General features: G+C 43.6%; 1 protein-coding gene across 3 annotated transcripts in view; it reads left to right on the top strand.

Annotated features, from left to right (window-relative positions):
* Positions 1–22,590, top strand: part of BCHE (butyrylcholinesterase) — a 218,252-nt gene extending 195,662 nt beyond the window's left edge. For all 3 annotated transcript variants that reach the window (XM_040428177.1, XM_040428180.1, XM_040428176.1), the window contains one exon: positions 21,925–22,590. In XM_040428177.1, the coding sequence (XP_040284111.1) occupies positions 21,925–22,049 (125 nt within the window). In that variant the 3' untranslated portion in view covers positions 22,050–22,590. The remainder of the gene's footprint in view (positions 1–21,924) is intronic.
* The last annotated feature ends 1,677 nt before the right edge of the window (positions 22,591–24,267 follow it).

The following is a 24,267-nucleotide window of genomic DNA, read 5'->3' as shown; positions in this document are numbered from 1 at the left end:
CTTCCACAAAATACTGATTGAGGGGTGCGATATAAGTGCTTCCACCAAATATTAATTGAGGCCTGCGAGATACCTGCTTCCACAAAATACAAGTTAAGGGGATTGATACACCTGCTTCCACTAAATATTGATTGAGGCCTGTGATACACCTTCTTCCACAAAATATTGATTAAGGGGTTTGATATACCAACTTCCAATAAATACTGATTGAGGCCTGAGATACACCTGCTTCCGTAAAATACTGAATGAGGGGTGCGATATACCTGCTTCCACCAAATATTGATTGAGGCCTACGATACACCTGCTTCCACAAAATACTGATTAGAGGGATTAATATACCTGCTTACACCAAATATTGATTGAGGCCTACGATACACCTGCTTCCACAAAATACTGATTAAGGGGTTTGATATACCAGCTTCCACCAAATACTGATTGAGGCCTGCGATATACCTTCTTCCACAAATACTGCTCTTCTCTAGAGACTTTGGCACAGGGTCATTTTGACAGGCAGTGGAAGAGGTAGGCCATTCCGCAGGGGTGGTAGGGGTTAGGCAGGTGCACCAGGCCGGAGACTAAGTGGGAAGTGGGAGAATGTCCGTACAATTATGTCAAAGGACGCACCAGAGTTGGTTGAGTGGCTCACTCAGCCTTCCGCTTCTGCACCCTCCTCATCTTCTGTATCTGCACCCTCCTCACTCTCTGTTGTGTGCACCCCCAAAGACACCACCACCACACAACCATAGCCCCTCCACTCGAGTCAGAGGTATTATTTTCCCATCAATTCCAAGACCTTACCGATGTGCAGCTGTTCTTGGCATCGGATGAGGAAGAGGAGGTAGCAATGGCTGCCACACAGCGGTCTGATTACAGTACCCAGATCAGCCCAAGGAGGGTGGTCCCTGCTGTTGCTGCCTTCTCCGAGATTTCTAATGTCAGTGATGGTGAAGGTGATGATGATGACGTGTTGATGGACGTGTTGATGACGCGACGTTGGTGCCCAAAAGAGAGGAAGAGGAGGGGAGTTCAGAGAGAGAGATGGAGCAGCAGATAGGGATGAGAAGGAGTAGAATCAGGCAGAACTCGCAGTGAACAGGAGGCAAAAAACAGACTGTAAATGTATCTGGAGCGAGCCATCGACCATGCACGGTCACATTTTGCGCTCCAAGGATGCCGGCACATGGCTCTGCAATGTGGGCTTTTTTAACGAGTCAGCTGCTGACAATAGTGTTGCCATCTGCAGCCTGTGCTGTCAACGCATAAGTTGCGGTAAGCCCAACACTCACCTAGGGATAACGACCTTAAGAAGGCACCTGGCCTTCCATCACTGAGCCCAGTGGGAGCAACGTCATCAGAACCCACAAAGTCACACTCCCGGCACTCCATGTCCTGCCTTTTCTCTCTCCTCCCATTTGTCCTCCACTCCACCTTCCACTGTGCTGTTGTTGCATTCATCTATCAGAAGGCAGGCTTCAATGGCCCAAATATTCAAGCGTAAAAAGTTGATTACGCCGGATAACCCTCTTGCCCAACGGCTGACCACTGGCTTGTCGGAACTGCTAGCCCGCCAACTACTGCCATATAAACTGGTGGACTCGGAGGCCTTTAGAACATTTGTGGCTATTGGCACACCGCAATGGAAGGTCCCCAAAAGGAAATATTTTTCCCAGAAGGGCATCCCAGAGCTATATGGCCACGTTCAGCAGCAAGTGAATATATCTCTGGCACACAGACACGTGGTCTAGCAAATATGGGCAGGTAAGGTACATAACTTTTACTGCCCACTGGATGAACCTTCTGACGGCCGTCAAGCATGTAACCCGTGGCGCTCGTGTGGATTTGGTGTTACCGCCACGGATTGCATGCAGGCCTGCCTCTTCTTCTCCTACTCCTACTCCATGCTCTGTCTCCTCCTCGGCTGACTCCTCCTTTTCCACTGCTACCGCCTCTTCCGCTGAACCCCCCAAGCTCCCCAGAACCTATTTGACGTGCCAGATGAGACAATGCCATGTTGTGCTGTGGCTGTTGTGCCTGGAAGCCAAGAGTCACACTGGTCTTGCAATGCTTTCAGCTCTGCGATCACAGGCCGATCAGTGGCTAACCCCGCTTAATTTGACAGTTGGTAAAGTGGTGTGCAACAACGGTGCCAATCTGCTGAGCGTGCTGAAACAGGGCAAAATGACACACGTGCTGTGCATGACACACGTCCTGAACATAGTCGTGCAGCAATTCGTTGCCAAATACTCCGGGGTCAGGACATCTTGCGGCAGGCCAAGAAAATCTCTGGCCATTTTAGAAGATCTTACCCGCCCATGGCTCGCCTTTCTGACGTTCAGCGGTGACACCACCTGCCCGTCAGACGTCTGATTTGTGACAGCTGGACGCGCTGGAACTCCACCTTGTATGTGCTTGATAGGCTGCTCCAGCAGCAATGTGCCGTTAGCAACTACCAGTATGGACTCTGCAGCAGGACAGGTTCTTGGGAGCTTGGTTTCTTTTCACCGCGCCAGTAGCTGCTCATGTGTGACGCATGCAGATTTCTGCGGCCATTTGATGAGATCACCAAACTGGTCAGTCAGTGACATCGTACCTTATGCCTTCTTTCTGGAGCGCGCATTGTGTATTGTCATTGATCAAGCCGTCGAGGAGCAGGAGCTGGAAGATGAGGAAGTCACAATGCTGAATGAATTTCCAGGGGGTCTACTCCATCTGAGACAAGTCAGCAAGAGTCTAAAGAGGAGTCAGAGGAGGATGATGCATGAGGTTAGGAGGAAGAGCAAGAAGAGCATGCTTTGAGGGGGATGTTAAACTTTTTGGAATCCCTGGTGTTGTCTATGGCTGGGGGGGAGGAGACCAAGGACGACATTCTCCTGGGCAATGAGCAGGAGCCAGGGCGCGCCACCATATCCAATTTAGTCCAAATGGGGGCCTTCATGCTCCAGTGTTTGAAGAGGGACCCCTGTATAAAGAGCATAAAGGGCAAGAACCAGTTCTGGGTGGCAACGTACTTAGACCCCCAGTACAAACACAAAATGGCGGACATGTTAAGAGCATCACAGAGTGATGGCAGAATACAACATTTCCAGGCCTTGCTGTGAGAGATGCTGCATTCTGCTGTTGCGGGCGCTGGCAGAGGAATTTCCACCCACAGAGAAACAGGTGCAGGCGCCAATCGTACCACGCCTGCAAGAAGAGAGAGGTTTGAAGATGTGTTGGTTACTTCAGATATGAGATCATTCTCGCAGCCAACCCATCGACAGCCACCCTCCGGATCCAGCCTCAGGGAACGCCTAGACCAACAGGTGTCCGACTACATCGGGTTATCGGCCGATGTGAACGCTCTGAGAAGCGGCAAACCCTGGACTACTGGGTGTGTAGGCTTGACCTGTGGCCAGAGCTGGCACAATTTGCCATGGAACTCTTGGTTTGCCCCTCGTCAAGTTTCCTGTCCGAAAGTACGTTCAGCGCAGCAGGGTGGATCGTGACCGATAAGCGAACTCGCCTAGCTCAGAACAGTGTGGAATACCTCACATTTCTAAAAATGAATGAAGCATGCATGGATCTCGGAGAAATTCAACACCTGTGACCACCATATGTAATTGAATTTCCTCATGCCAGCCCACACATATCTTCTACCAACCAGAACAAAGAATGGTCCTTGTCTTATGTATATACAGCGGCATAAAAGTCCTTTTCTGTCAGGTGAATGCCTAATATTTGGTGCCTCTACTCCAGTGGCCTACAGTAAAATTGTTATCCAGTGACCGCCTAATGTACCTCCAGCCACATAATCACTTGTTCTTTTCTGTCCAATGAATGCCTAATTTTTAGGGCCTGTACTCCACTGGCCTACAGTACAATTGTTATTCAGTGACCGCCTAATGTACCTTCAGCAAAATAGTTATCCAGTGACCGTCTAATATATCTCCAGCCACATAATCACTTGTTCTTTTCTGTCAGGTGAATGCCTAATTTTTGTGTCCTGTACTGACCTACAGTAAAATTGTTATCCAGTGACCGCCTAATGTACCTCCAGCCAAATAATCACTTGTTCTCTTCTGTCAGGTGAATGCCTAATTTTTGTGGCCTGTACTTGCCTACAGTAAAATAGTTATTGTCACGGCGGGGAGTGGGGGAAACCCCCCACCTTGCGATGTTAAAGGAATAAGGAAGCTGCTAGGCCAGGACGACAGGATCAGGGAGCAGGTCACCTCCTAAAGCGTCCCTAATTCTGCCCTGACTCCTAACCGTATGAGTCAACCCAGATGGTAGGAGGGCTCATACTCCGGAACCTCAGGTCCCTACTAGCCCTCAGGAAATCCCTGGACTAGGAGCAGAGTAAGACGACCTGTTCCTCCACATCACGGATGAACAGGAGTCTCAACTGGCCAAGCTGCAAGGAGAAGGGAACATATACAGCATATGGATATGGTAGGTAAGTTAAACCAGTTCCACCCTACCTGCCACAGACACACTGACTGGAACCCGTGCACAAGTACTGATGTCCACACCAACATAAAAGGACACAGCACACAACAACAAATCACACAGGAAACCAGGACACCATAGCTGCACTAAGGTGAGACTGCAGCGGAGCATAAACTTAACATCATGACATTTACTTATGACCACAAGGGTGGCCCTCACTGGACATATGGCATAAGAAGACCAGGAGGATGACTCCAGCATACAGCATGGCTGGAGTACCCCTCTCCTTCAGGCATCCAGCGGAAGCTAAATAGCCCAAGCAGCCACACCCACTCACACACACTAGGATGGGAGTTAACCCTTTCAACACCAGACATGATATTGAAGCCACTTAAAGGGGAAATGCACACACAACTAAACCCCGTGCACACCAAACAGGGAAAATGCACACATACACTACACAAGTTGCCAGAGGCAACCGCATGCATAGACAGTGAGCAGCCCAGCAGTCAGCTCAGGCTGCTACACTGCCAACAACATCATGTTGCCAGCGGCAACCACACGTGAGGCAAACAACTCACAGCCCTCACCTGCGTTGAACAACCAAACTGACCGCTGGCAACTGCATGCGGCTCTAAGAGTCACGACCATGAACATAGTCGTGACAGTTATCCAGTGACCATCTAATATACCTCCAGCCACATAATCACTTGTTCTTTTCTGTCAGGTGAATGCCTAATGTTTGGGGCCTGTACTCCATTGGCCTACAGTAAAATTGTTATTGAGTGCCCGCCTAAAGTACCTCCAACCACATAATCACTTGTTCTTTTCTGTCAGGTGAATGCCTAATGTTTGGGGCCTGTACTCCATTGGCCTACAGTAAAATTGTTATTGAGTGCCCGCCTAAAGTACCTCCAACCACATAATCACTTGTTCTTTTCTGTCAGGTGAATGCCTAATTTTTGGGGCCTTTACTCCACTGGCCTACAGTAGAACTGTTATTCACTGACCACCTAATGTAGCTCTAGCCACATAATCACTTTTATTTTTCTGTCAGGTGAATGCATATTTTTTGGGGCCTGTACTGGCCTACAGTAAAATAGTTATCCAATGACCGTCTAATATATCTCCAGCCACATAATCACTTGTTATTTTCTGCCCGGTGAATGCCTAATTTTTAGGGCCTGTACTCCACTGGCCTACAGTACAATTGTTATTCAGTGACCGCCTAATGTACCTTTAGCAAAATAGTTATCCAGTGACCGTCTAATATATCTCCAGCCACATAATCACTTGTTCTTTTCTGTCAGGTGAATGCCTAATTTTTGTGTCCTGTACTGACCTACATACAGTAAAATTGTTATCCAGTGACCGCCTAATGTACCTCCAGCCAAATAATCACTTGTTATTTTCTGTCAGGTGAATGCCTAATTTTTGGGGCCTGTACTGACCTACAGTAAAATTGTTATCCAGTGACCGCCTAATCTACCTCCAGCCAAATAATCACTTGTTCTTTTCTGTCAGGTGAATGCCTAATTTTTGTGTCCTGTACTGACCTACATACGGTAAAATTGTTATCCAGTGACCGCCTAATGTACCTCCAGCCAAATAATCACTTGTTCTTTTCTGTCAGGTGAATGCCTAATTTTTGGGGCCTGTTCTCACGTGGCCTAAAATAAAAGTTCTTTAGGCTCAAGAGGGCACATTTTTGAGAATTTCCCTTTAAGACGCATAAAAATGTTTGCCATTGATCCTCCTCTGGTATGTCACTGTCCATGTTGTGGGACTATTTGTGCACTTCTAGTAAGTATTTGGTGGCTGCCAATATGACCTGAAGGTTTTTCAGGTTCGCCTGCAATTCGAGTCAATGGGGTCCTTTGCAAATATTTTATCGCGAACACGTGTTCGCAATCGTCCTGGCCGATGTTTGTCCATCACTACTGAACTAGCAGGTGGTGGCATACTTGGACAGTACCCTGTGACCCCACATTGAAGATCTGCTGGACTACTGGGCAGCCAAACTGGATTTGTGGCCGCAACAAGCAATCTTTGCCCTGGAAAAGCTGTTCTGCCCGGCCACTAGTGTGGCATCAGAGCAGGTGCTTAGTGCATCGGGGGCCGTAGTTACCCTACAAAAAACTCTCCTATCCACCCAAAATGTGGAGAGACTGACCTTTGTCAAGATAAATCAGGCGTGGATCAGCCAGGATTTTCATCCACCAATGCCTGATGCATCAGACTAGATCCTCCATGGTGCCACACCAACACTTTTACAAAAGATACCGTTTTCTTCTGGCTACCTGCCTTAGCTACTATTCTGATGCTGCCACCCGCCTGATACCACACATCTGATGCCAAGTGCTCCTTCTTTCACCCACCATCTTCAGATGGTACTTGTATTGCCACCCACCTCCCCACTCTGTCACCGAGTCACTCTGTGGTCTCCTGGCTGCCACCTCCACACTATGTCATTGTTAAACTCTGTGGCCTCCTGATGCTGCCGCCACCTCCACACTGTCATTGTGCCACTCTGTAGCCTCCTCCTGATGCTGCCGCCACCCCCAGACTCTGTCATTGGGCCACTCTGTAATCTCCTCATGCTGCTTTAACCTCACCACTATGTCATAGGGCCACTCTGTGGACTTCTCATGCTGTTTCCACCCTCCTCATTTCAAGACTGGGCCACTATTTTGGCTTTTACGCCTGTCTGACATCATCATTTTTTTGACCCTGGTGATCTGTCAGAAGGAAGGAAAGATGAGACGCACAATGGGTCCTGTCTGCGTAGCAGCTGTAAGGCCTGTATGGTCCCATCAGAATTGGCTTGTTATTTGGTAGCCAAAAGCAGGAGTGGGTACAAAACAGAGAAGACATGCAAATATTCCATTCACGTGTTATTTCTGTTTTGGATCCACTCCTGTTTTTTTTTTTGCATTACCAATACTGATGGATTACTGACCAAATGCTGACAGAGTGAAGGAGGATGCTCAACAGACAGGATCCGTTTTTTTGCGAGTTATTGTTGTTATGGATCAGAGGAAGGGCAAAATTATCAGTGATGTCAACACAAACTTACTGCTAACACCCTCTCCACTCTGTCGGGGGGCTCTACTTGTATAAGTCTTTAATGAAACAGGTTCTGTAGACAACTATGTGGAATCAGCTGGTGACGGTGTAAAAGGAGCGCGCTTCTTCTTGACACTAACATCGACTTGTAAGGCTGAGTTCACACTTGAGTTATTTGGTCAGTTTTGGCCCCGTGACTGCCCAAATGAGTGAAGTGCAGTGATTCTAAGAGCGACGCCTGTCATTTGCGTGTTATACTGCCTCACAGTATTATTTCACTACCACAGCAGACTCCCTATGTGTGTTACTGCAAGGCACAGTGTTCTACACCACTATGAAGGCTCTCTGCAGCCAGGAAATTGCAGTTTTTTTACGCGGTTCGCCGCAAATAAATTTAGATCAAACCAAATTTTTTCTAAAAATTTGCTGAACCGGCCGAATCGAATTTTTGAAACATTTGCTCATCTCTAATAAGTACCATCACTTGTGCATGTAGCACTGGTTATTTCACATACAATATTTCTCCACTATTTAACAGGCTGTTCACTCCTTCTGACAACAGGATAGTATTCAAGCCACTCAGCAGTGCTGTACATCCCTGTCTCCTCTTACCTTATCTGCAGGGTTCCATTATTATAACACAAACCTATTTAAAGCACTTAAAATGAACACTTGTATATCCAAGGCTTAAATTGATTCACAGAACACTGATGTTTGAGAGTGTAACCGTCTATTGTTTTAGGTTTGTAAACCTCCCTAGGTACAAGAGTTCTGTTCTCTTTGAAATCTACAGAGAAATGAGATGAGCACAGATTTTGATAGCATCCACAAGTTACTCAGTGGGATTTCATAGAAACAGCTGTAAAGATAACTCTGGAAAGTTTTCAGTACCATATGTATATCACACCAGCTGCAATGTTTTTACAATATAAAAAGCGATCTAGCAAAAGATTACATTCTACTCAACCTCAAGGGAAAACTATAAAATAAAGTGCACATTTATTCTTTATATATTAATTTTAGCAGCATCCTATCTCAAATACAACTTTGCTTAGGTCCCTGATAGTAAAGTCTTGAATCCTCCTGTATACCGTATTTTTCGCCCCATAAGACACACTTTTTCCCCCCCAAAAGTGGGGGGAAGTGCCCCTGTGTCTTATGGGCCGAATGCTGGAAATTTACATCGCGGTTTGCGTGCTGCAGCATCGCAGTCTGCGATGTATGAGGGAGGAGGGACTGTAGTAGGCGGGGAGAGCGGCGTGGCCGTGCAGGCACTGTACTCTGTCCCCGACCTCAGTGTGTACTGTATTATACATAGTGTTAATCATCAGATCTAAACTGAATAATAATGCGCTCCCCCTGCTCCCCATGTGTACCGTACTTACTGGTACATGTCTCGCTCCTGTAGTAAGCACTAGCAGCTAGCAGGCAGGCCGGGCGGCCGTAACTCACGGAGGTCACGTGCCTGCTCCACCTACTTTATGAATGAAGTAGGCGGAGCAGGCACGTGACCTCAGTGAGTTACGGCCGCCCGGCCTGCCTGCTAGCTGCTAGTGCTTACTACAGGAGCGTGATGTGTGTACCGGTAAGCACATGGGGAGCAGGGGGAGCGCATCATTATTCAGTTTAGATCTGATGATTAACACTACATATAATACAGTACATACTGAGCGGCGGGGACAGAGTACAGTGCCTGCCATCCCCAAATTCCCCACCCCATAACAGTTCATCATCCACAGATCCCCCATAATAGTGTAATGTACAGACTGCCATTAGTTCAAACTCACCAAAAGCACACCTTTTGGTTAAAAATATTTTATTTCTTATTTTCCTCCTCAAAAACCTAGGTGCGTCTTATGGGCCGGTGCGTCTTATAGGGCAAAAATATGGTAAATGTTTTTTTTTTGTTTTTTGTATTTCATGCAGAATTCAATGCTTCTCTATTTATGGGCAACACCTTTTGCAAAGAATGAGATGCAAGGAGAAAAGGTTCTCCTCACTACATCGTAAGAATATGAGAGGAATGAGAATTGTGAATTCTTAAATGAAAGTACTTGATAAGTCCTTTGTAGCAGTCACATATAAAGTTTCATGCAGAAGGATTTACAGAGTTGCAAAGACTCAGTGGGGCACAGCATGTCAGAGATATTCTCCGTCAGAAGCAACATTTTCTGTATTACAGAGATATTCTCCGCTGCCAGAGTTTCACAGATCAGAGTTATACTGGAATTTTTTTTTTAGAAGTTAAAGTGACCATAAATATTCCAATAATATAGCCAAATTGAAGTTGAGAGACAAACTGTGCATCTGACAGGTGGCAAAATATCTTGGTGTACATATATATTGTATATATCTAACTAAGGCTGTATCTTTGTCCCTTAATAAAATGGAAGTGAAAATATGTGTGGGGTAGGGGGCAGTAAAAAGCTTATATTTATATCTTGTGCATATAAATTTGTAAATAAGCCCCCAGAGGGGGAGGAGTATCGTTAACTAAAATATAACTTTTAATTCAATGTGCAACTAAAACACACCACTTAGATGCAAAATCTTAAAAACAGATGGGGTTCAAGCCTGGTACCCCAGTACTGGTAGAGAAGTAAAAAACCTGCTCCACCTGGTGAAAGGTGCGAGCAGTCTTACCAGACCAATAGAAATGCTGGGATCAGCGAGAGTTTCCGGGTGGGTCTGTCCAAGGACATCAGATGTAGGCCGGAGGCTGGTAGATTATTATGTTATTTATTCGCCCAACCATACGGGATCTGCCATGTAGAGGACTAGTGATGGACGAACATCTGCCGGGACGGTTCGCGAACGTGATCGCGCGAACACGATCAAATGTTCGCGAACCGCAAGTTTGCGGCGGGTCCCATTCATTTTAATGGCAGGTGAACCTGAAAAACCTTCAGCTCATATTTGCAGCCAAGAAATAATTACTAGAAGTGCAAAAATAGTCCCACAACATGGACAGTGACATACCAGATGTATTATTTGAATTTGCGATCTCCATAAAAAAAAAATTTCAATGCAAAATATCGGCAATTCAATTTTCGCGTACGCGCATGCGCAAATGCACTATACAGTACCCAAATGCACTATAAAGAAAGTATATTGGTATATAACACCCCGCTTCAATCAGTTTTTTGGGGGACGACTGGTATATCACACCAGTAGAAATTATTTGTTCCAATAACGCTTGCCCCTCTATATACCTGCAGTATCGCGGCAGAACCGCACACAACTGCCGCACAATACAAATGCACTATAATATACTTTCTAACATAGAAAGTATATTATAACATTGTACAAGGAAGGCAATCCATTAGAATATACATGAAGATAAAACGTAACCTTTAATAATGTTACTATGAGGGTCCATTCACACGTCCGTAAGTGTTTTGCGGATCCGCAAAACACAGACAACGGCAATGTGCATTCCGCAATTTGTGGAGATGGACCCTGTGATTGGAGCATGTGATCTGACGTCACCAAAGGTCCTTTAGCCCATAGTTCATCTTTTTAAAGAACTAAAGACCGGGAGAACTACGCGAACAAGAGGACAAGGTGAGTTAATTTTATTTATTTTTTAACCCTCAATTGATCACCTACTAAGCATTCTGTATTCAGAATGCTATTATTTTCCCTTATAACCATGTTATAAGGGAAAATAATACAGTGTATAGACAGTCACCTAGCAACCATGCGTGAAAATCGCACCGCATCCGCACTTGCTTGCGGATGCATGCGATTTTCACGCAACCCCATTCACTTTTATGGGGCCTGCGTTGCGTGAAAAACGCAGAATATAGAGCATGCTGCGATTTTTACGCAACGCATAAGTGATGCGTGAAAATCATCGCTCATCTGAACAGCCCCATTGAAATGAATGGGTCCAGATTCAGTGCGGGTGCAATCTCGCCCGTGTGAACGCAGCCTTAGTCTGGTAAGACTGCTCGCAGCTTTCACCAGGTGGAGCAGGTTTATTATTTCTCTACCAGTACTGGGGTACGTTTTTAAGATTTTGCATCTAAGTGGTGTGTTTTAGTTGCACATTGAATTAAAAGTTATATTTTAATTAACGATACTCCTCCCCCTCTGGGGGCTTATTTGCTGATTGATACTGGAGTGCTGGTGAAGCCTATACACATTTAGAGCTTCTATTGTGTTGTATTTTATATAAATTTGTATTATAAAAAAAATCTATTATGAGTTAAGGTCTTTTTACACAGACCAATAATCAGGAGAATTAACAGTGATAAGTATTTGTATAAATGCTTGTTCCAGATAATTGGCCTCTGTATAGTGTTCTAGGTTGTTCATTGGTTTATCTTGTCTTTCAGCCTGCACCAAAAATCATTGTTCTCATGCAACAGATCTTGCTGTCGAAACAACGATCTTCTGTCCAGGAACAATGATTACTATATGTGAATGCAGATGAGGATCAAGCAGTTATCATTAATATATGGTTTATTTGGTAGTGTAAAGGACCTTCAGCATTCCCCATCATGAGTCTTGAGAAAGGCCCTCCTGAGCTTTACTAATCATATAGATGACACCAGATTTATCACAGTGGCTCAGGTTGAATTATAAATTTGGTGTAGGGATATAAACTATACCAAACTATTACTTTTCTTAGTTTTAGACTAGAGTTGAGCGGACACCTGGATGCTCGGGTTCGGCAGGTTCGGCCGAACTTGAAAAAAAATTTTGGGTTTGGGACCCGAACTTGACCCAAACTTGACCCCGAATCCGAACCCCATTGAAGTCAATGGAGACCCGAACTTTTGAGCACTAAAATGGCTGTAAAAATATCATGGAAAGAGCTAGAGGGCTGCAAAAGGCAGCAAAATGTGCTTAAGAGCATGCCAAATGCTCTGCAAACAAATGTGGATAGGAAAATGAATGAAAAAAACATAAAAGACTTTAAAAAAAATTAGGAATGATGTAGGAGGAAGAGGTTAAGGAGGCGGTGAATGGGTGGATGTGGCCATGTAGGCTCACGTGGCGGTCTAGGTGGAAGCGGTGGCAAAGGAGGAATAGGTAGCCAACACAGATGTGTGTTATTTAGCATTTTTACATAGGGGTATCCCCCAAAATGTTGGGACATATAAAAAAAAAAAAGGAATAAGTGCACTTGAGTACAAGGATGAATGGTTGAGGCTGTTAGAACTGTCTATTCTGGTTCATTTTAATGAACGTGAGCTTGTCCACGCAGGCTGTGGACAGGCGGCTGCGTCTGTCTGTAATGACGCTTCCTGCCATGCTAAATACACGTTCAGAGAGTACACTGGCTGCAGGGCAGGCCAGCACCTCCAAGGAATACAGGGCAAGCTCTGGCCATGTGGACAATTTGGAGACCCAGAAGTTGAATTGGGCAGAACCATCAGTCAGTACGTGTAGGCGTGTGCACAGGTACTATTCCACCATGTTGTTCAAATGCTGCCTCCTGCTAACATGCTCCATATCAGCAGTTGGGGCTGGTTGTTGCGGCGAGGTGACAAAGCATTTCCACAAGTCGGCCATGCTAACCCTGCTTTCTGAGGTGCTGGCGCTGACACAGCTGTGTTGGCGACCTCTTCCTCCTCCCCTGCCTTCGCCTTGTGCTTCCACTTGTCCCCCGGCGTCATTCGGGAATGCTCTCAGAAGCCCGTCTACCAGCGTGCGCCTGTAGTCGCGCATCTTCCGATCACGCTCCAGTGAGGGAATTAAGGACGGCACGTTGTCTTTGTAACGGGGATCCAGCAGGGTGGCCACCCAGTAGTCAGCACACGTTAAAATGTGGGCAAATCTGCTGTCGTTGCGCAGGCACTGCAGCATGTAGTCGCTCATGTGTGCCAGCCTGCCAGAGGTAAGAACAAGCTGTCCTCTGTGGGAGGTGTATCGTCTGCGTCCTCCGTATCCCCCCAGCCACGCACCAGTGATGGGCCCGAGCTGCGATGGATGCCACCCCGCTGTGAACATGCTTCATCCCCATCCTCCTCCTCATCCTCCTCCTCCTCGTTCTCCAGTAGTGGGCCCTGGCTGGCCAAATTTGTACCTGGCCTCTGTTGTTGCAAAAATCCTCTTTCTGAGCCACTTCTAATAGACTGGCCTGAAAGTGTTAGAAATGACCCCTCTTCCTCCTCCTCGTCCTGGGCCACATCCTCTTCCATCATCGCCCTAAGTGTTTTCTCAAGGAGACATAGAAGTGGTATTGTAACGCTGATAACGGCGTCATCGCCACTGGCCATGTTGGTGGAGTACTCGAAACAGCGCAACAGGGCACACAGGTCTCGCATGGAGGCCCAGTCATTGGTGGTGAAGTGGTGCTGTTCCGCAGTGCGACTCACCCGTGCGTGCTGCAGCTAAAACTCCACTATGGCCTGCTGCTGCTCACACATTCTCTCCAGCATGTGCAAGGGGAGTTCCACCTGGTGGGCACGTCGCATATGAGGTGGTAAGCGGGAAGGCCGAAGTTACGCTGTAGAGCAGACAGACGACCGGCGGCAGGATGAGAGTGCCGGAAGCGTGCACAGACGGCCCGCACTTTACGCAGCAGCTCTGACATTTCGGGGTAGTTGTGAATGAATTTCTGCACCACCAAATTCAGCACATGCGCCAGGCAAGGGATGTGCGTCAAACCGGCTAGTCCTAGAGCTGCAACGAGATTTCGGCATTATCGTACACCACCAGGCCGGGCTTAAGGCTCACTGGCAGCAACCACTTGTCCGTCTGTTGTTCTATACCCCGCCACAACTTCTGCGCGGTGTGGGGCCTGTCTCCCAAACACATCAGTTTCAGAACGGCCTGCTGACGTTTACCCCTGGCTGTGCTGAAGTTGGTGGTGAAGTTCTGTCGCTGACCGGATGAGGAGGTGGTAGAAGAGGAGGAGGAAGCCGAGTAGGAAGAGGAGGCAACAGGAGGCAAAGAATGATGCCCTGCGATCCTTGGCAGGTGGAAGGACGAGCGCCAAACAGCTCTGCGCCTGGGGCCCAGCCACCACTACATTTACCCAGTGTGCAGTTAGGGAGATATAGCCTCCCTGGTCGTGCTTACTGGTCCACGTATCTGTGGTTAGGTGGACCTTGCCACAGATGGCGTTGCGCAGTGCACACTTGATTTTATCCGATACTTGGTTGTGCAGGGAAGGCACAGCTCTCCTGGAGAAGTAGTGGCGGCTGGGAACGACATACTGTGGGACAGCAAGCGACATGAGCTGTTTGAAGCTGTCCGTCTCCACCAGCCTGAATGACAGCATTTCAAAGGCCAGGTAGTTTAGAAATGCTGGCATTCAGGGCCAGGGATCGAGGGTGGCTAGGTGGGAATTTACGTTTTCTCTCAAAGGTTTGTGAGATGGAGAGCTGAACGCTTCTGTGTGACATGGTGGAGATGCTTGGTGACGGAGGTGGTGTTGTTGGTGGCACATCCTCTGTTTGCTGGGCGGCAGGTGCCAACGTTCCTCCAGAGGTGGAGGAAGAAGCCGAGGCAACAGCAGAGGAGGGTGCAGGAGGGGCCTGAGCCCTTTTTTGGTTTTAAAGGTGCTTACTCCACTGCAGCCAGTGTCTGGCACATAGAGGCCTGGTCATGGAGGTTGTGCTAAGGTTAAGAAGGTTAATGCCTCGCTTCAGGATCTGATGGCACAGCGTGCAAACCACTTGGGTCATGCCAGGGTACTCCTTGAAGCTGCCTTTGGTGTGCTCGGTCTCTGGTGACGGTGGCCAGTAGCAGGCAAACTGCTTTGGCGACGGCTGCTCTGCTTTTGCACGCTGCTCCCACTTTTGCTACGCTGTTGGCTCGGTCTCACCACTGCCTCTTCCTTCGAACTCTGTAAGTCAGTGGCACGACCTTCATTCCATGTGGGGTCTAGGACCTCATCGTCCCCTGCATCGTCTTCCACCCAGTCTTCCTCCCTGACCTCCTTTTCGGTCTGCACACTGCAGAAAGACGCAGCAGTTGCCACCTGTGTTTCGTCATCATCAGAGACGTGCTGAGGTAGTATTCCCATGTCCTCATCAGGAAACATAAGTGGTTGTGCGTCAGTGCATTCTATGTTTACCACCCCTGTGGAAGGGCTAGGTGGATGCCCTTGGGAAACCCTGCCAGCAGAGTCTTCAAACAGCATAAGAGACTGCTGCATGACTTGAGGCTCAGACACTTTCCCCGATATGCACGGGGGTGATGTGACAGACTGATGGGCATGGGTTTAAGGCGCCACCTGTGCGCTTTCTGCAGAAGACTGGGTTGGAGATAATGTGAAGGTGCTGGATCCACTGTCGGCCACCCAATTGACTAGCGCCTGTACTTGCTCAGGCCTTACCATCCTTAGAACGGCATTAGGCCCGACCAAATATCGCTGTAGATTCTGGCGGCTACTGGTACCTGAGGTAGTAGGTTCAGTAGGACGTGTAGCTGTGGCAGAATTGCCACGTCCTCTCTTTGCACCAGAGGCTCCACTAACACCACCACCACGACCATGACCGCGTCCCTTATTAGATTTTTGCCTCATAGTTAGCGTTCACAAAGCAAAGTAAAAAGTGGTTAAGTCTTTAAAAATAATTAACCGCCAATTAAAACCCTGATGTAAGGTATTGCACTCAAATTTTTTTTTGAACTCTAAACGACAGCAGTATTTTTGGCCTACATTTCAAAGTATCTTATGCACGTCTAATCCCAGATGTGCAGTATATCAGAGGGTTTTTTCACCCCAGTAAGCACAAAGCCGTATTTCTAGCCTAAATGTGACAGTCACTTATGCACATCTAATCTCAGATGTGCAGTATATCAGAGGGTTTTTTCACCCCAGAAACCAAAAAGCCGTATTTCTGGCCTAAATGTGACACTCAATTATGCACGTCTAATCCCAGATGTGCAGTATATCAGAGGTTTTTTTCACCCCAGTAAGCACAAAGCCGTATTTTTGGCCTAAATGTGACACTCACTTATGCACTTCTAATCCCAGATGTGCACTATATGAAACAGATGTTTTTTTTTCACCCCAGTATGCCCCAGTATGAGAAAGCCGTATTTGTGGCCTAAATTTCACAGTCACTTATGCACGTCTAATCCCAGATGTGCAGTATATTAGAGGTTTTTTTCACCCCAGTAAGCAAAAAGCTATATTTCTGGGCTAAATGTGACACTCACGTATGCATGTCTAATCCTAGATGTGCACTATATGAAACAGATGTTTTTTGTTCACCCCAATATGCCGCAGTATGAGAAAGCCGTATTTGTGGCCTATATTTTACAGTCACTTATGCACGTCTATTCCCAGATGTGCAGTGTATCAGAGTGTTTTTTCACCCCAGTAAACAAAATGCTGTATTTCTGGCCTAAATTTGACACTCACTTATGCACGTCTAATCCTAGATGTGCACTATATGAAACAGATGGGGTTTTTTTCACCCCAGTAAGCAAAAAGCTGCATTTCTGACCTAAATGTGACACTCACTTATGCACGTCTAATCCCAGATGTGCACTATATGAAACAGATGGGGTTTTTTTCACCCCAGTAAGCAAAAAGCTGTATTTCTGGCCTAAATGTGACACTCACTTATGCACGTCTAATCCTAGATGTGCACTATATGAAAAAATATATTTTTTTAACCCCAGTAAGCAAAAAGCTGTATTTCTGGACTTGCAGACATGCAGATATCCTGTGCTGGTGCACTATCGTTGCATAAAATGGCTGCAGATTATGTATTTAAATAGACAAAATGAAGTAAAAAAAGTTCGTTTTCAGCAGTAGTTGGCTCAGGGCAGACTTAAAAAAAATTGTTCACTGCAGCCACAAAACACATTTTCTGTAGATCGCTGAGTAAAAAAGCAGTTCTTCATAAGATTTCTCCCTGATCTCTCCCTCACAGCAGCTGCAGCCTCTCCCTACACTAATCTGAGCAGAGTGACGGGCGGCGCTACGTGACTCCAGCTTAAATAGAGGCTGGGTCACATGCTGCAGTTGGCCAATCACAGCCATGCCAATAGTAGGCATGGCTGTGATGGCTTTTTGGGGCAAGTAGTACGACGCTTGTTGATTGGCTGCTGTGCAGCCTTTCAAAAAGCGCCAAGAAAGCGCCGAACACCGAACCCGAACCCGAACTTTTACTTAAATGTTCGGGTTCGGGTCCGGGTGCCGAAAAACCTAAAGTTCGGTACGAACCCGAACTTTACAGTTCGGGTTCGCTCAACTCTATTTGAGACTATATTATATACCGGAATTTAAATTTGGTGCTAAATTTTGCATATTAGGCCATCAATCTTTCCCATGAAGCCACACCACTTTCCTGGTAAGTCATATCCCCCCTTGTCAAACTAGTTTTAGAGGATTTCCCAACAACTTGATGCCCCCAGTTGGGCCAAAAATTCTCTAAATTGTGGCATTTTTTTCAAAATTGTAACAAATTGTGGTGGTTTATGATAGTGTCTAGGTGCACTGACTAAATGTGAGTCATTGTACTTGTGTATTAGCTTTTTTCATCATGACTTTTTTATGTTATGAAGGAAATTTAAGTGTGGTGACCTTGGGAGATTTGCAACGTTTGCTACTTCTGTTCTGCTTTTACATTCTTATGTTAAAAATCAATGTATGCTATCAAAGATATGAAACAATTCTGGAAACCAAATGGAGAGGTAGTGACTTATACTAAAATGAACCCAAGGACAAAGAAGGAAATGCTGTCATCATAGACCAGCTGTGGTTACAACCCATATAGTGAATTTGAGCTATGGAGAAGTTGTGAAAGAAGAATACATACCCATGCATCCTGCAGCTGCTGATTTGCTAGATGATTTGGACAATCTAAGTCCTGCTACACACTATGCAGACATTGATGCGATAAAATGAACTCTGAAGACTATGCAACTATTGTCCTGTTTCTTAAGCCTCCCACACCTCCTCCAAAAGGATTTGGGAAGAATACAGGGGGAAGTACCATATGGCCAGGAGAATGAACCCCTTAATGATGAATGGCTTATTAGCCCTGATCTGGGCTAAGAAAAATTGGTTTGAGTTGAACACAGCTGTACTTTTTTTTCCTTAAATCGTTTACGAATTTATAGGAACAATAAATCAAGCTTCAATTTTTTAAATAGGAAGAACTTGCCTGAGTAAGCATGATATTGTGAAATACATAGGAATGAGGCATAGCAATATTTCAGAACATATATATTTAGATGCTATATTTTAGCACATAGCTGTCTGAATTTGCTTCTATATTCAGTCTCTTTATTTCTGATTGGTTACTTTATTAAACAATTCTGATTATTCATATTAAAAATGATGGCTAAAGAGGTGTGGCTAGACCCCCAATGCATATCTAATAAAATTGGCTCTATGGGTGTTGCCTGGCAGAAAATCCTTTAACCAACAAGGTGTCTGGCTGTTTGATTCTTAGGTTGACCGCATCTCTTGGCACAAAGGGAACCAGATTGAATCCCAATGGCAACCAGGTGTAGTCCCCTAGTTTAGGACTTGTACTAAATTGTAGTGAGATGAAATAAATATAACTAGTATTTACTCAGAACTTTAACTTTGCTTTTAGAAATTTAATTGCATCTTTATTCAAGCAAAAATATCAGATAATTGAAAACATAATTTCTCCTTCTTTTCATGCACAAATTTTCTCAATTAATTTGCTAATATAAACTGTCACTGATATTAGAAGGCTACATATTTACATAGAACAATTCAATAGCCAGAGAAAAAGTCTTTAACCCTTTCACTACCGAGACACTTTAATCTTAAATCCCACGCTGATTTTTGCAAATCTGACATGCGTCACTTTATGTGGTAACAACTTTGGAACACTTTTACTTTTCCAAGCCATTCTGTTTCCTCGTGACACAATGTACTTCGTAATACTGGTAAATTTGAGTCGATATATTTTACCTTTATTTATAAAATAATCCTATACTGGATTATACTGACAGGTTTTTAGAAGTCATGGATAGGTATGTCGTTTTTTAATAAATTGAGTATATATTTTATTTGAAAAAAATGTGCGGGCCATTTGATTGAATATTTATTACTGCCGCTAGGTGATTATAGCAGGGCTGTGCGTCATACCGGTTGAGCCATAACATAGTATGTATGTTGTGTTATAATTCCAAAATGTACCAAAACGGAAAAATTCACAATTTTCTAAATTAGAATTTCTCTACTTTTAAGACAGATAGTAATACCGCATAAAATAGTTATCAATCAACATTCCCCATAAAACTGCTTTATGTTGGCATAATTTTGTAAATTTTTTTTTTTTTAGGACGTTGGAAGACTTCAAAGTTTAGAAGCAATTTTTAAAATTTTCACCAAAATTTCCAAAACCATTTTTTAAGCACTAATTCAGTTATAAAGTGATTTTAAGGGGCTTAAATAATGGAAACCACCCATAAATGACCCTATTTTAGAAACTACACCCCTCAAATTATTTAAAACTGATGTTACAAACTTTGCTAACCCTTGAAGTGTTCCACAAGAATTAAATTAGATTTTTTATGTCAATCATTTTATTTCTTGCAACACAGCAAGGGTTAAGAGCAAAATAAACCCCAATATGCATTACTCTGATTCTGCAGTTTACAGAAATACCCCATATGTTGCGGTAAACTGCTCTATAGGCATGTGCCAGGGGTCAGAAGGAAAGCAGCGCTATATGGATTTTGGAGGAAGATTTTGCTAGAATGGTTTTTAGGCACTATTTTGTATTTGAAGAAACCCTGATGTACCCCTACAGTGGAAACCCTCAAAAAGTGACCCCATTTTGGAAACTACACCCCTTAAAGAATATATTAGGGGGAGTACTGAGCACTTTGAACCCCTAAGCGTTTTATGGAATTTGGAAACACTTGACTGTGAAAATGAAAAGTTTCATTTATTTCTATAAAATGTTGCTTTATCCCCAATTTTTTTCATTTTCACAAGGGCTAACAGGAAAAAAAAAACACCCCATAATTTGTTATCCATTTTCTCCTGAATACGTCAACACCTAACACCCCTTATGTAGTGGATAAACTGCTGTAGGGGAGCATGGCTGGATTCAGAACAGAAAGAACTCCATAAGGCTTTTGCAGATCATATTTTGATGGATTGGTTTATGGGTGCCATTGGTTTTCATTTTTCTGAGTGATTGTCTTATGTGGGGGCTCATTATTGGGGGGATCAGGTGACATTTTCATTGGTAACATTTTGGGGTACATAAGACTTTTTGATTGCTTAGTATTACACTTTTTGTGAGGCAAGGTGACAAAATAATAGCTGTTTTGGCAGTTATTTTTTATTTTTTTATAGCATTCATTTGAGGGGGCATCTCATGTGATATTTTATGGAGGTTGTTACGGATGTGGCGATACCCAATGTGTCAATTTTTTTTTTTGTTAAGTTTTACACAGTGAAAGCCTTTTTAAACAGAATAAAATCTTGTTTTTGTGTTGCCATTTTCATGAGAGCCATATTTTTATTATTTTTTGAGCGATTGTCTTAGGTAGGGGCTCTTTTTTGCGGGATGAGATAACAGTTTGATTGGTACCATTGTGGGGTAACTAAGACTTTTTGATTGCTTGGTATTACACTTTTTGTGAGGCAAGGAGTCCAGAAAATGACTTTTTTGGCACAGTTTTTTTTTTTTTTTTTTAACATAACACAGACACGGTGATACCCAAATATGTCTACTTTTACTTTATTTTGGGAAAAGGACGCATTTTTTTTACTTGAAACTTTTTATTTTTTTGTAAAACTTTATTTTCTTTTACTTTTTTCACTTTATTTTTTGGCCCACTCTGGGACTTTAACTTTTGGGGGTCTGCTCCCCTTTACAATGCATCACAATACTTCTGTATTGTAATGCATTGGCTGTAAGTGTATTACACTGAGTATAATACACTTACAGCCTGCTTCCTGTGAGATCCAGTTGGATGGATCTCACAGGCTCACACAGATGGCAGCCACGATGCCTGGGGAAGGCATCAGGCTGCTGTCCAAGCCATCGGGTCCCCATAACAGCAGCGCGGGGACACGATGGATGCTCCCTCCCTGCACGGACATTGCATGTCCTGCAGTCAGCGCTGACCTCGGCATATCTAGGTTTAATGCGTCATCATTGGTGTTTTCAGCTCCTGCACCCGCCCGATCAGCGCGCTGTAGTACTAAGTTGCTGGTAATTAAGCCACAGCAGCCAGCGCCTTACATGTACAGCACTGGTAGGGAACGGGTTGAAAGAAAAATAAAAATAAATAATTATTACATACATAAATGCAATAATGAATAAATCATTAAAATAAATATATGACTGAATTTACAAACATGACATTTTCTGAATTCCTTATTAGACCATTCAATGCTTTGCATTTCCAGAAACAATGTGAATAACGGCTCATTCTTTTTCAATTATTGTAAACGCATAGATTCAAATTTAGATTAATACACCCCTTGTATTTTTTCTTTCTTTTTTTTTGTAGGAAATATTGATGAAGTAGAACAACAGTGGAAGGATGAATTCCATCGCTGGAACAATTACATGATGGACTGGAAAAATCAATTTAATGATTACAGCAGTAAGAAGGAAAGCTGCACTGGTCTCTAATTAATGGCTTTACCCTATAGAGAACCACATACATAGTAGGCACATACATATTGGTAGCCATTTCAAGTTTGGTAATATTCAAATTAAACAGCAAAACATTTTAGGAGGTATAAAAATATACTTTATTATTGTTTGTGCATTATAAAGTCTTGTACTTCATCAAATCCTATTTGTATGTTAATCATTAAACACTCCAAAATAGGGGCGATGAGATCGTAAATTTACAGTACATATACAGACCATATTTATGTTAAAAGAAAACATCAAAACTAAAAAAATTCTTAAGCCAGGCTATGAAGTCTATGAAGAAATTGTTCTATTTGTTAGGAATATAAAAGAGCCACATGATATCTATAGGATAGGGGAATAACTATTATGTCAGTAGGGGTCCAACCACTGGGACTCACACTGACCATGTGATTGGGGATCTTGTACACTGCAGAATGTCCAAAATGAATGGAAAGGCAGGTCCATGTATCACTATGGGACTGCCATGCCACTCATCTCTATGGGTCAGGCACTTATACCTAACTATCTATCTATCTATTATCTATCTCCTATCTATCTATCTATCTATCTATCTATCTATCTCCTATCTATCTATCTCCTATCTATCTATCTATCTATCTATCTATCTATCTATCTATCTATCTATCTATCTATAGCAGTTCCTTTAAAGGTGTAGCTGTTCACATGCTTAACTGGCCCTACCAATCTAATAGTTATAATAGGATAGGGGCTAACTTGTTACAACTGGAATATCTCTTTAAATCTTTTAACATTCAATCATCAATTGCATTCAATTCATAAATAACTAATTTGGTATTAAGCTTTATTAATGTGCCTAGGGCCAAAAATATTTTGACTGAAGTTTCAGAACAGCACAGTGATACAGGATAGATACTGAAGCAGCGATACAGAGTCATATATGTGGTTCTTTACATAGGGTGAACATATTGCACGTGTAGCCTATTCAGCTGCAAGAGATCATGAACAGTAAGGGTGGAACCCAATGCAAACATAATAGGCTTTCCCCTGCCCCCTTTCACAGCTCACCCTCTCTGCAGGTCTCTAATAAATTAAAAATACACTCCATCATTTCCATTTCCCAATCTCAATGCTTGGCTAAGTAGTTCTGTGACTGCCAGATAGCCAGACTACTAAGGAAGTGTCATCAGTAGGTCTCTGTTCTACCCTAAACTACCAATAATGTTTTATTTGAACCCATTTTTTGATTAAACAGATAAGGACATTGACATGAACCCCTTCACTATTCTAGACCACCAGTGATTGATGTGAACTCCTGAACTTATGGTACTATCTGGTGTTAGACAGAGTCATGGTAGAGAGCATAGCTTTGTCTAGTATGCCAGAAAGTGGGGACTCACACATTCTTCTTACCCAAGCAGTCTTGATTATATTTGTTTATCTCTATGTTCACATGAGTCCAACTTTGAGCTAAGTGTTTTACTCAGGAATTTTAAGAAAACTGTAAATCTGTTTATACAGTTTAAGTATTTCATTTTTATATTGCAAATCAAAATTGATTCTCTAATGTTTTCCTCTATGTGTACCTACCATATGTTGAAAGTATATCAATACTGTATATCCTGTACATCCTGAACATGTGTATATGAATGTTCATAGAAAATATTGATGGAATGTAACTTGTTAGCAGAAATACAATAGCTAGTTTACATATTTTTCTACAAAGGATTATATTACTTCTCCTATACATGTGACACAAATGAAATTATTCCCTGGTGGAATAATAGGTATTATGACTCAAAGAAGGCAGTATCTTATCCTATCTACTATATTCTCTATCAATAACTTATCCTAAAAATACTGTTAATTCCCTCCAGTTGCTTAGTCCAAATGACATGACTGATGTAGCCAAAACATCCTACCCATACGATAATTTGCCAACTCCAGATGATTTATCCACAGCAACTATGTGGACACATGTAGAAATTAATCCATACTTCACATAATAAAACATATTTGACTGGGGCTCGCCACCAACACGGATCCATCATTTGCTAGGTTACAATGTAGTTAAAAGTAAGTTGACTTGTTAGAGGGACTATTTTATGCTATACAGACTACTATACAGAAATGTGTATGATGTATTACTAATGTTACTAAGAAGAGTCACAGATCTACACAAATAAAGAATATTGTATTGTTGTAAAACACTGATCTATACAGAATACAG

This window comes from Bufo bufo, chromosome 4, assembly GCF_905171765.1.
Source record: "Bufo bufo chromosome 4, aBufBuf1.1, whole genome shotgun sequence".
NCBI classification, from domain to species: domain Eukaryota; kingdom Metazoa; phylum Chordata; class Amphibia; order Anura; family Bufonidae; genus Bufo; species Bufo bufo.
Note: the sequence above shows the minus strand (reverse complement) of the source record. Positions and strands in the feature narration are given on the sequence as shown.